Here is an 11,460-nt window from a genome sequence, read left to right as displayed (position 1 = left end):
CCTCCCCCGCGCCCTCCCTGCCGCCCCGCGGGCTCCTAATCGCTGTGCTTATCTCTAGGCCTCCCGCCGGCCATGCAGAAAGTTATGTTCAAGGGACTTCTGCCAGAGGAGAAAACGTTGCGGGAAATCAAAGTAACGAACGGAGCAAAAATAATGGTTGTGGGCTCTACCATCAACGATGTGTTAGCAGTAAATACACCCAAAGAAGCTGCTCAACAGGAGGTCAAAGCTGAGGAAAACAAAAAGGAGCCACTTTGCAGACAAAAGGTTAGTATTAGTGTCTCAATAATTGCTGATGTGGGAGAGCTGTATGTGTTTTTTCTGCAGGCAACTCTGGGTCCTGTTCCTCCTCAGAGCACGCTGGGGGTTCATTTCTAACAGCTCAGCGCTGGAAGGGCTCTGGGCAGGGGAGTTCAGCAGCAGGGAAGTGTTTAGCCCAGCAGGGAATGGGGCTTTGCAAGACACTGCTCATGGTGCCAGGCACAGCCCAACATTTCAGACAAAAAATGGCAAATAACAGAAATATTTGATGGTTGTTAGTGCAAACACAGTCCAGATTAATTCAGTCTAAAATCTAACTAATTTTTATTGGCATAAAAGAATTTGATCTCCAGAAACTGCTTAAGGTGAACACCAAGAGAGCAGCTCCTGCAGCTGTCCCAGCACTGAAGGGGATGTGGGTGCTGAATTCTCCTTTCCTATCTTGGAGCACAGCTCAGTAGGCTGGTTTGGTGGTGGGGCTAGTAAAGGATTTCCAGCTCAAGGTATTATCAGCCTTATACCTTCCTCAGAACAAATTTAGTTAAAATTAAGTAGTGCACCCTTGAACTGCAGTCTCTATGAAACATGCTGTTGGTGTTCTGTGGTTTATCATTTATCATCTATCATTTATCATTTATCATCTGAGTCCCATTGTTGCTTAAAGGGACCCAGCCAGGTACAAGCTGTGGCTGTGTATTTATTAGTTATGTTGCTCTAATCCATTCTAGTTTGGTGCTGGGTTGCACTGGCAGACATGGAGGGTTTCTGCCATTCACTGGATGTAGCACTTGCCTGTTAAAACTATCAAAATACCAAATGCCAGCTCTGTGGTTTGGTGTGTACGAGGTGAGAGTGGGACTCAGGATTACTGCATTTTTTTATAGAGATATATTTATGTGTCTGTATATTCTAGAACAGTTGTTACCCTTGGCATTATGCGGGGGCTCTTTTCATTTTTGTAATTTCTTTAAGACTGTCTTAGAAAGTGCTCAGTTAAGTTTGAAAATAACTGGTGCCCATGTGATAGATGCCTGTGGACAGCCCTCAGCTGTCTCTTGGTGCTCTCAGGATGTGGTCAGAGGAGCAGCTGCAAGTACATCACAAAGCTCTGTTGTGTTTCTGTGAATTTAATTTCTGTTTTTATATTGTAGCAACACAGAAAAGTATTGGATAAAGGAAAACCTGATGATGTGATGCCTTCTGTCAAAGGCGTGCAGGTGCGTGAACATGGGCTCGAGACGCTCAGAGTGAGAGAAGAGACTTTTTCGTGGTTTGAGACCTTTCTCTGCTGGTTGAATTGGTTTTTTGCTGTCTTAGCAGAAAGCTGGAAAGATGGATGGTCCTTATGCTTAAAACATTGAGAGAATGTAGCTTGTCTGTGCCAGTCCCTCAGCATGACTGCCTGTGTCCCTTTGCAGGAGCGCCTGCCGACGGTGCCGCTGTCCGGCATGTACAACAAGTCAGGGGGGAAAGTCAGATTGACCTTTAAACTCGAGCAAGACCAGCTGTGGATTGGTACAAAAGGTGAGCACCTCTCAACCTTGGGGGTGAACAGTTGGTAATTGGGCTGTGACTGAATTGTGTGACCTAGAAAAGCCTCTGCTGTGACTGAATCGTGTTTAGGGAATGACGGTGGTATTGCAGCGCTTCAAAATGAAACTTTGATTCCTCTTCTGGCATCCCATTCTCCCAGATCATTGAGTAGTACTTGATATTCCACTTCTCTTCCTGAAAAACTGGAGTTCAGTGGTGCCAGCAGACTAATGGTCCAATGTGCTATTCCTGGCTCCAAATGTAAATGGTGATATTTGGCATTTCTGGCATGTCTCAAAAGTACTCCATAAACATGGTCTTGATGCCAAGAGCACACAGAGGCTCAATGGCTTGGCCAAGACTCAGAAGGGAATCTCAGAACTGGGATTAAAACCAGGAGTGCTGGCATCTGTGGCACTCTCTGTCCTTCCAGCCAGAATTGCTCAGGTGTCTTGTCCCAGTGAGGCACAACTGTGGTGCTGTGCAGAGGGTCAGTTTGCAGTCATGAGTGGTGCTGGGAAGAGCTGGGATTGACGTGGGGATAACGTGCCTTGCTGAGGATGTCTGTGTCCTGGTTTGGGCTGGGATATAGTGAGTTTTCTTCCCAGTAGCTGGCTTGGATTCAGGGTGGGAATAATGCTGATAAGAATTGATGTTTTGGTTGTTGCTGCACAGTCAAGGACTGTTTGGTGTCTCAGGCTCTGTCCAAGGAGCTGGGAGGGAGCAGGGCCAGGGCAGCTGGCCAGAGGAATATCCCATACCACAGAGCATCGTGTCCAGTATGAACTGGGGGGAGTTGGCTGTGAGGGGCTGGTCACTGCTGAGGGACAGGCTGGGCATTGGTCAGTGGGTGGGGAGCTGCTATGCTGGACATCACTGGTTTCTCTTGGGTTTCATTTTTATTTTATTGCCATTATTATGATCAGTAGTAGTAGTATTTTTTACTTTGTTTCAGTTATTAAACTATTCTTACCTGAACTTGTGAGGTTTTTTACTTTTTTCCCCAGTTCTCCTCCCCATCCCAGCAGGGCAGGGGGGTGAGTGGCTGCATGGTCCTCAGTTGCCACCTGAGGCTAAATGGGACTCTGGGATACCCCCTGCCTCTCAAGGAAGCTGTGCTCCTTCAGTTTGACCAGGATGGCCAATATATAGTGATGAGCAAGAGGAATAAAAGTGCTTGCTCACTGTCCCAGCAAAGTAGCCTAATTGGATGGTAATATTACCTCCAGCTGGTACAGTATTTCCAAAGTAAGCAGAAATCCTGGAAGTTTTTGACCTTTCCTTTGTAGGACAGACTTGACTGTGAAGATCTTTCTGGCTCTAAAACCTCTCTTGGTCTCAGTTGCAGTCATTTCTCTCCTGGGCAAAGTGATGGAATGAGGTATTGGGGTGTGTTTTTTGCTCTCTAGGTTGGGGAGGCAGATGTTTCTGTTACTGATCCTGTGTTCTAAATCCATTCTTAGTGTTTAGGTGATTAATGTCTTCCTTCACCTTCCAGATGAGTTTCAAGTGTAGTGTTTCTGTGGCATTCTAGATTAGTGTTCCTTAAGCTTTGAAATTTGATTCTTCTTGTAGTCATCCATCTTTCCCATAACCTGTTTCCCTACTTCCCCAAATTAGCAGCAGATTACTTCCTCTAGGGAATGGCTGTAATTGCTGGCTGGTTTTGGGAAAACCTCCTTCCTGCTCTGAGAAATGCATGGCAGAGGCTAGCAGGTACAGGCTGAAGGAAACCCACCTGGGTGTCCACACAGCTCCTCACTTGCTGGTGTTGGAAAGCTGGAGCTGGTTCTTCCCCCTGCAGCCTCCCTGGGCCTCACAGGTGTTTGTAGCACGAAGTTTGCCCCGTGGCTCTGGTCAGTTCTGCAGAGGCATTGATAATGTGGATTTTGTCTGTTGATGGGATACTCTGAGCAGGAATTGATTTGGGGGATCCTGAACAAGGGCAAAGTGAGTTTTTACCTCATGAATGAACTCATGAGTCTAAGTAGGCTTAGTTACAGCACTGAGGCAGAGAGAGTTTGTCCTTACATCACTGAGTTTATCTCCCTATGTGCCTTTTTTGAGTAGGTGCTTTTTTATTGATTACACAAATCAATTAGGTCTATCTCAGGAACTCAGAGTTTGGTTTGTCCTTTGTAGAGTGTTTTGGGTGTTCTCTGTCTTGTATCTAAGTAGATAATTTTAGGCTGATGCTGAACACTGGAACTGAAAGGCAGGATCTTGAAATTAAGTGTTCAGAAAAGTGAGGACGGAGCTGACAGGAAAACTCTGCCCTGGACCATGTACTTAGTTGCTCTTGTTGGTGCCTGTGGCTGGTTGATGTTACTCTGCTATATAATTGTAGCCTTTTTTGTTTTTTTTTTCTATTTGTTTCTGTCCCTATTTGCTCTTTTACATCCCTTTGCCAGTGCTTCTCTGAACACTGCCTCAGGGGAAAGCCAGGCCTAGGCTTTCAGAGTTAGGTCAGCCTTTCTTCACCAGCTTTCAGCCCTGCTGTTTATCTGTAGAGTTCAATATAATCCTTGGTAGTTGGTTCTGAATATTCTCAGACCCAGACTAGATTCCACTGAGATGAGCTATTCTGCTGTTCTGAGGGGATTTGTTCCTTATGGGAAAACATTAAACAAAGCCAGGGTTTTCCCCTCACTCAGTCTAGGCCCAAATCAGGAACACTGAAGTGCTTCTTGTGGTGCAGAGGAACTGTGTTTTGGGTTCTCTCACGTTGTTGGGGTGCCAGCTGGGGGGGTTGGTGCTGCCAGGTCCAGGTACCCAAACTCACCTGAGAGGGGACTGCTGACCTGAGGGGGTTTTGGTATCAAGGGAGGTGACACCTGAAAGTGATATGAAGTATTGCTTCCCCACACATCAGAAATAATACTCTGATCAATTTTAATGTAGAGAGAACAGAAAAATTACCCATGGGGTCCATTAAAAATGTGGTGAGTGAACCTATTGAAGGCCATGAGGATTATCACATGATGGTGAGTAACAGCTCTACTTTAATTATATCCATCTAATTCCTTCATGCAGAACACACCAGGGAGGCTGTAGATTGGAGCAGGTTGGAAGTGGATGGTGGTTCCAGCCTCATGGGGATGGGGATGTGAACTGCTGTCACAGTGTCAATATTTTGAGTCCATATTGAGTATCTGCTGCTGTTTGGAAGTCTGGGCTGGTTTCACACGAATATGAAGTGTTTAAGCATTATTTTGTATCTTCTGACTGTGACAGTGTTAAACCAGTAAAAATACTTACACATAGCTCGTGATTTCTACCATATTTTTCAATACCTGATTTGATTTCTGGTGTCTGTGGTATTTATATAAACAACAGGCCTTGCTGCAGATTAAAAGAAAAAGGGACTTGATGCTGCAATATTTTTTCACAACTGTAATTTTTTGAACAACTGGCATTGGATCTAGCAAAGAAACATTTCAGAAGAGAGCTGTGCTAATGTACTGAATTGTTTTCTGTTTCTTTCAATCTATGGTTTTTTTCAAAGTACAGTAACTAACTTCTAATGTTAAAGTACGTTTATTTTCTGTAAGAAGTCTGTTTCCTCCTTTAGGGGGAGAAAAGAAAAATGTTTTACCTTAGAATCATTGCCTGCAGAAGGGTAGTGCTGTAGTCTCTGTCCAAATACTTAATTTTTGTTCATTCATGGGAGAAAATGTCCTCTTCAGCACATGTTGCAATAAATTTATCCCACAGCAAGGACAGAGGTTCTGGCACGCCGTGGTGCTCCTCTCCTGGGCATAGGAGAGAAGTTGAGTATAGGACATTATATCTAAATATAAAATCCTATGAAATGTTATGACTATAAAAACACAGTCATTGTCTTGTTTAGTTCCTGTTTTGGCTTCTCAGCTCTGTCATCTCTTTAGAGACTCTGAGTTATTCTTCAGATTGTGTTCCAGAATAGTTTCCTCATGTTCTTGAAACTGGCCGTGAGTTTTGGTTGCTGCTGTGATGTTGTAAAAGGGAAGAGGTCATTGTTTTATTGGTGCTGTGCAGCTCTTGTTTTTCTGGACTGCTCCTTTAATTGCCCACCCAAGAGCTGTAGTGTGGGACAGACCGGGCTGGTTTGGCAGTGGACGAGCTGTGCCTGTCCCCTGGGCCAGCAGTTTGTTCCCATGTGTAAATGTTGTCATTTTTAATTGCAGGCATTTCAGCTGGGCCCAACAGAAGCATCTTACTACTGGGTCTATTGGGTCCCCACTCAGTATGTCGATGCAATCAAAGACACGGTGCTTGGGAAGTGGCAGTATTTTTGAAAGCACGCTCACCTCTGGCACAGGAAAATGACACAAAGCTAAGGACACTGCTGGGAGAGGCCTCCAACATCCCTGGATGTGACAGTCCTGGAACTTATTGATAAAACATGCTAAACGAGGCACGGATGGAAGCCAGAGGTGATGTTCTTTCACCATTAGTTTACTTTTAACTTAAAGATTTCACCATCCCTTTTCTGCAGTCAGCTTCAACCATATTTAAAGCAAATACAATGGAAATCAATAAATCTTAATTCACAAAATATTGTGTGTAATACACTTAAATATGCTGAGAGTTGATCTTCCAGTTTAGTTTTAAAAAGAGAAGATTACGATGTATTATTGAGGATTTTTTACATGGTTTGAACAAAAACAAATATTTTCATAATCTTTCAGTTATCAACATTAGACTTAATTTAGTTACTTGGCTGTGACTGAGGATTTCAGGAGCAGCTTTTTAAGAACAAACTGTAGCCGTGTGCAGCGTCGCTGTTGGGTGAAGCCATATCCCACCGCCCCTCCAGGGCAGCTTCCACTCTTTGGTAGCAGAACTAATTCTTTGTTTTAACCCAAAGATGCTTGTTTGGGACTTTTCCTTGCCTTTTCCCGACACTGACATCTCTGGGTTGGTCTCTGTAGCCTGTCTGGAGCAGATGAATTCCCTGGGGATGTTTTGTGGCAGGTGACCCAGTGCTGCCTGCTGTCCCCTCTCGTGCCTGGTCAGTGGTTCACCTCCTGCCCTGGGCTGCTACAGCTGGGGAGCATTTTCTTGCATGTTGCAGTCCAGAGTCATTTTGCAGCTGCTGCATTGACACTGACCCGTTGGACTGGAAACACCTTTGTGCTGCCTGGTGTGAGCAGGGGGACACAGTGACATGGATGGAAACACCGTAACACTGTCTGGCTGAGTGGGGTGACACAGTGACACCGACCTCCCAAAGGGAGGGGACCACAGAGTCCTTCCTGCCCTTTTTCAGGTGGGAGGAGCGGGGAAGAGAGAAGCTCAGATGCTGTTTTGGATCCTTAATAACTGCAGCAGTCTTTTGTGACCTGGATTTGAAAATTTATAATGATTTTTGAATTCATTGAATTGTACCAAATTTAGATTATCTATCCAGCAACCGATGTTTTGAAATGTAAATCACCTTCCAGCTTTTCTCCTACTCCAGTTCACAGGAGACTCTCACACCTCATCCTGTCTGAACTAACGTGCCGGGCTCGGCGTGTCATCCCAGCCATCCACGTGCCATTCCTCTCAGGTGTTGTGGACAGAGCCCTCAGCCCTGGACAGGTGCATGCCCGTAGCAGGTGCCATTGTGCAGCCAGACTGGAGCAGCTCACACATCCCTACTCTGTTAGTGCTGGGGCACTGACATGGCACACGGCTGCTCCATGCCCGTAGCTCCAACTCATGGAGAAACAGCCTTTTAGGAACAGCTGAGTTTAATATACTCCATGTGCACTTTTCCCTCTCCTTGAAAAAACCCAGCTGAAACTCAGCAGGTGCAAATTCCCAAATGAGTATTTATTTTATTTTTATTTTACTCGGGAGACTGGGAAAAGCATTGGCTTTCTGGTAGATGTTAAGGTCATATATTTCCCTGTAGCCTCTTGATAGCCTTTGGGTTGTATTTTCTGTCAGAACAGCCACGCAATATGAATTTTAAAGGTATTTCATATCCTACGTAGAAACTAGTGATGTGCTTGTTACTCTTGTAGCTTGAGGTATTTCCTTTCTGTGTCCAAGCCAGCAGCAGTGTGTCCTGACACGAGGGGCTCGGGGCAGAGGAGCCGTGTCAGCTCCCTGGGCTGTTCGTGGAGCGGCGAGGGCGGAGGGAGCTGTCCCGAGTTAACTGGTGACAACGTTGTGGAAGAGACGCAGCCACACACGTGTGATTCTCTGGTTGCCAGTCCTGGTGTTAAGGCTTAAATTTACAATTCGTTACCCAGTGGAAAGTGTGGGTGCTGCAGAATAAAGAAAAGGGGTAACACTGGCTCTTTCTGTCACCTGAGGTCACCTTGGCACCACCTTCCTGGTTGGGTGATGATCAGCTCCCACTTGCTCCTTGACTTGCTCGGACCTGTCTGTGCATCCGTTCATGTTCCGTTTCCTTTCCTGTCCCTTCGTCCCCCTGCTCCTGGAGAGGGCACGTGCCCGAGTTCAGCTCCTCCCCAGCTCCTGTGCAGGACGCAGCGACCAGGTGAGTAACTGTGGGGCGAGTGCCAAGGGGGGCAGGTACTGCCCTGCTGCCGAGGCACCAGGGCACAGGGCAGCTTGTCACATTCCTGCTGCTCCCTGCCCAGGGGCACAGTTACTCTTCGTCCTGGGCCAGGCACAACCCAGCAGCTCAAAGGAAACTGAACACAAACCCCTTGGTTACATACAAAGCAGTTTTAAACACAAAGAAAATACTATAAACTAAGACAATGTGATCCTGTTTAGGTGCTTCCTTTCAGGTTGGATTTGATTGGAAAAATGAAATGGTTTCACTTTTTTGTTCTATGTGCAAAGTTTGAATTAAAACACAGGAAAGTGACTTATAAAATGCTTTAGTTGGTGTTTGTTGGCTCAATATCCCAGGCTTCATGCGCGTTCTTTGAGATGAATATTCCAGCTGAACTTAGCAGCACCGGTTTTAAGATCCTTTCTCTTTGGGAATGATGTGGAGCTTTGTGTGTTCTGGCTTACACCAATTTTTCCAAGGCAGTTACTGACATTAAGAAAGACCCTCTCTTTAGTGGGATAGTGCCACGGTTGCCTCACAGCTGTTGCCAGCCTGTCTTGGCTTAGGATTTTACTCTCTGGTCACTGTGACCATCCCAGGGCAGACTCAGTAACCAATGGTCCTGGCAAGGAGTTTGGTGGTTGGTCCTCAGTGAGGCACAGCTTGTGAGTAAAGTGCGAGTACACTCAGTATTTGGAGTTGGTGGTAAAGATGGTTCTTAGATCTGTAATCTTCTGTAGGAAGTTAATGGTAACAGCTGCACAAAAGTGTGTTTTGGTTAAATTACAATCTAACAAGGTGCTTTCAATAGCAACTGGTTCTTGCTGTGTGTAGATGTGATTCCCTGGGAGCATCCTGGGGTGCAACTCCGTATGAGGTTACACTAAGTGCTTTCTGGGGTTTGCTACTTGCAGATTAAAGCATCCAAGGGGCAAATGTGGGTTTCTGTAGGACACAGCCGGTGTTTGCTGGTGGCTCCCAGTGCCTGGGCAGTCCCCTGTGCCATCTGTGGGGATCCCTCCCATGTCAGTCTCCAAGCTTCCTACCCTGTTCTGTGACCCTGAGCGTCACAGCTCACCTGTGTGCCATCCCTTTATCTTCTCTGTGCCCAATGCTATGGGTTTCTCTTCCTCTCCTTGTCTCAAGTTCAGTATTCCTTCTCCATTTCTGCATCCCAAGTGTAGGCAGTCTTGAGATCAGTATTGTGTTGGGAGTGCAGGAGTGTGTTGCTTAGCCTGGCTGGGTTTGAACAGAAACTGTGTTTTGCATGAAAAGCTTGTGTTACATGGCTTCATACTGAAGTATGGTCGATGGTTAATTTCCATTAATGACACTGATGAGGAAGGTGTAACTACAGTCAGGATGTTTTGGTGATGGGAGAGAGTGATCTGGACTCAAATGAGATAAGACACTGTCACCAGCCCGGTGCTGTGCCCGTGACACACACACACCTGCCCAGCCTGTACCTCCCAGCCGGTGTGTGCTGCTCCTCCGTGCTCTAAAGGGCCAATTCCCTGCTGTGCCACTGCCCAGGTGCCACGTTGGGGTCCACTCTGCACCCCCTGCCCGACAGCCATGGCCCCTGACCCCACCAGTGCTGCTGGCACGGGCACAGCACTCCCTGCTCCCGTCCTTGCTGTGCCCACACCACAGGGCTTGTTTCCAGACTTTCCTTCCTTTGTTTACTTCTCTTCCTCTATAACTTGGTTTTTCCAGTGGAGCTGTTTTCACTCTCAGTTCTGTACTCCAGCCTCTCTCCACCTGTTAGGATGAGGCTGTTGGCATCTTGTTTTGTTAATTAATGTCCTCGTCACTGGGGGGAGGAGGGGACCAGGAGAGCTGTAATAAGTCTTGTATGAAATATGGCCATTTTACCTTCTAGCCAAGGATTCGCCTTTGTGGCTCATGGAAGTTCACTCTGTCTTATTCATACTCAAAGCAATTCATTCTTTGGTTTTATATTAAAAAAAAAGTCTTAGATATTTGTGTCCACTGCAGATTTATTTTAAATGGAATATGTGAGTACCATGTATTATGGTATTTTTAAATAATCTATTGCCTATTTTGGGGGGAGGGGGGAGATGACAAATATTTAGTCTTAGATTTGCACTGCTGGATTTTTTAAGTGTAACCTTGACTGGTTATCCTGGTGTTTTATTCTGTAAGATTAGTCTTATGAATTAAAGTTTGATAATTAAGTATTTTTTTGTTTGAGTGATTCAGTATTCTGTATGTACTGAGCTGCTTCCTCCTGCATGAACAGCTGCGAGCAAAGGGTTTGTAGTGAGTTTCTTTGCAGGAAGATGGACACAGGCAGAAATTCAGGGGATCCAATGCCAGGTGTCACATTGGAGCTGCAGGTGCCGGTCACCCAGGGTGGGGATTTAGGTACTGCTGCCCTGTGCCACCCCACACACGTGGGCTGTGAGTTACAGGATGGTCCCTCTCCACCCCCTGCCGAAAGCCAGACTTTAATTTCCTTTTACACCAAAATTGTCCTGGTCCTGCTGGGCTGGCCCAGCCCTGGTCCTGCTGGGCTGGCCCAGCCCTGGTCCTGCTGGTCTGGCCCAGCCCTGGTCCTGCTGGGCTGGCCCAGCCCTGGTCCTGCTGGGCTGGCCCAGCCCTGGTCCTGCTGGGCTGGCCCAGCCCTGGTCCTGCTGGGCTGGCCCAGCCCTGGTCGCGGTGTCACAGTCCCGTTTAACAGCCCCCAAAGGTGCTCTGGGGCAGCCCCTGTGCTGGGCTTTCTGCGGCCGCACCTCTGTCGCTGAATGGGCGCTGCTCGGCTTGCCTCCGGCTTTAGGCACTTCCTCTCCCCCCACCCAAAAAAACCCCCAGCGCTGACAGTTCAAGAGAGGGATCACAGAAATAAACTCCCAAACCTGCTCTGTCGTTCTCCCAGCGTGCCAGGGGGCACGTCCCGCTCGGTTTAGTGTCCAGGGTTCAATACTGAGTTCACGGGGGGGTATCCCAGCGCTCCCCCGCTGTCCCTCGGGCAGAGCTCCCGGCACCGGGGCTGGGCTGAAGCGGCTCTGAGTGTGCGGGGTCCTGTGCCGGTACCGCCGGGCAGGGCTGCCGGGGCTGCCTCGCGTTACCGGGGAGAGGAATTTTTCCCTGCTCGGTGTCCGGGCGGGATGGGAGCGGTGACCGCCGCCGGGGGAGGGATGCGG

At 47.3% G+C, this 11,460-nt stretch overlaps 2 protein-coding genes across 2 annotated transcripts in view; both read left to right on the top strand.

Annotated features, from left to right (window-relative positions):
- Window positions 1-34: 34 nt before the first annotated feature.
- UBFD1 (ubiquitin family domain containing 1) lies at window positions 35-6,331 on the top strand. The gene is made up of 5 exons (XM_029965265.1): window positions 35-267; window positions 1,413-1,478; window positions 1,680-1,785; window positions 4,696-4,778; window positions 5,961-6,331. The coding sequence occupies exons 1-5, from the start codon at window positions 73-75 to the stop codon at window positions 6,069-6,071; spliced, it is 561 nt and encodes a 186-aa protein (XP_029821125.1). The 5' UTR covers window positions 35-72; the 3' UTR covers window positions 6,072-6,331.
- Window positions 6,332-8,167: 1,836 nt separating this feature from the next.
- The window catches only part of ERN2 (endoplasmic reticulum to nucleus signaling 2), a 14,779-nt gene continuing 11,486 nt past the window's right edge, over window positions 8,168-11,460 (top strand). Inside the window, exon 1 of the mRNA XM_029965259.1 lies at window positions 8,168-8,269. Coding sequence (XP_029821119.1) covers window positions 8,168-8,269 — 102 coding nt within the window. The remainder of the gene's footprint in view (window positions 8,270-11,460) is intronic.

This window comes from Manacus vitellinus, unplaced genomic scaffold (assembly GCF_001715985.3).
Source record: "Manacus vitellinus isolate BGI_N305 unplaced genomic scaffold, ASM171598v3 scaffold_93_pilon, whole genome shotgun sequence".
NCBI classification, from domain to species: Eukaryota; Metazoa; Chordata; class Aves; order Passeriformes; family Pipridae; genus Manacus; species Manacus vitellinus.
The sequence above is the reverse complement of the archived record's forward strand: the minus strand, read 5'-3'. Positions and strand labels throughout refer to the sequence as shown.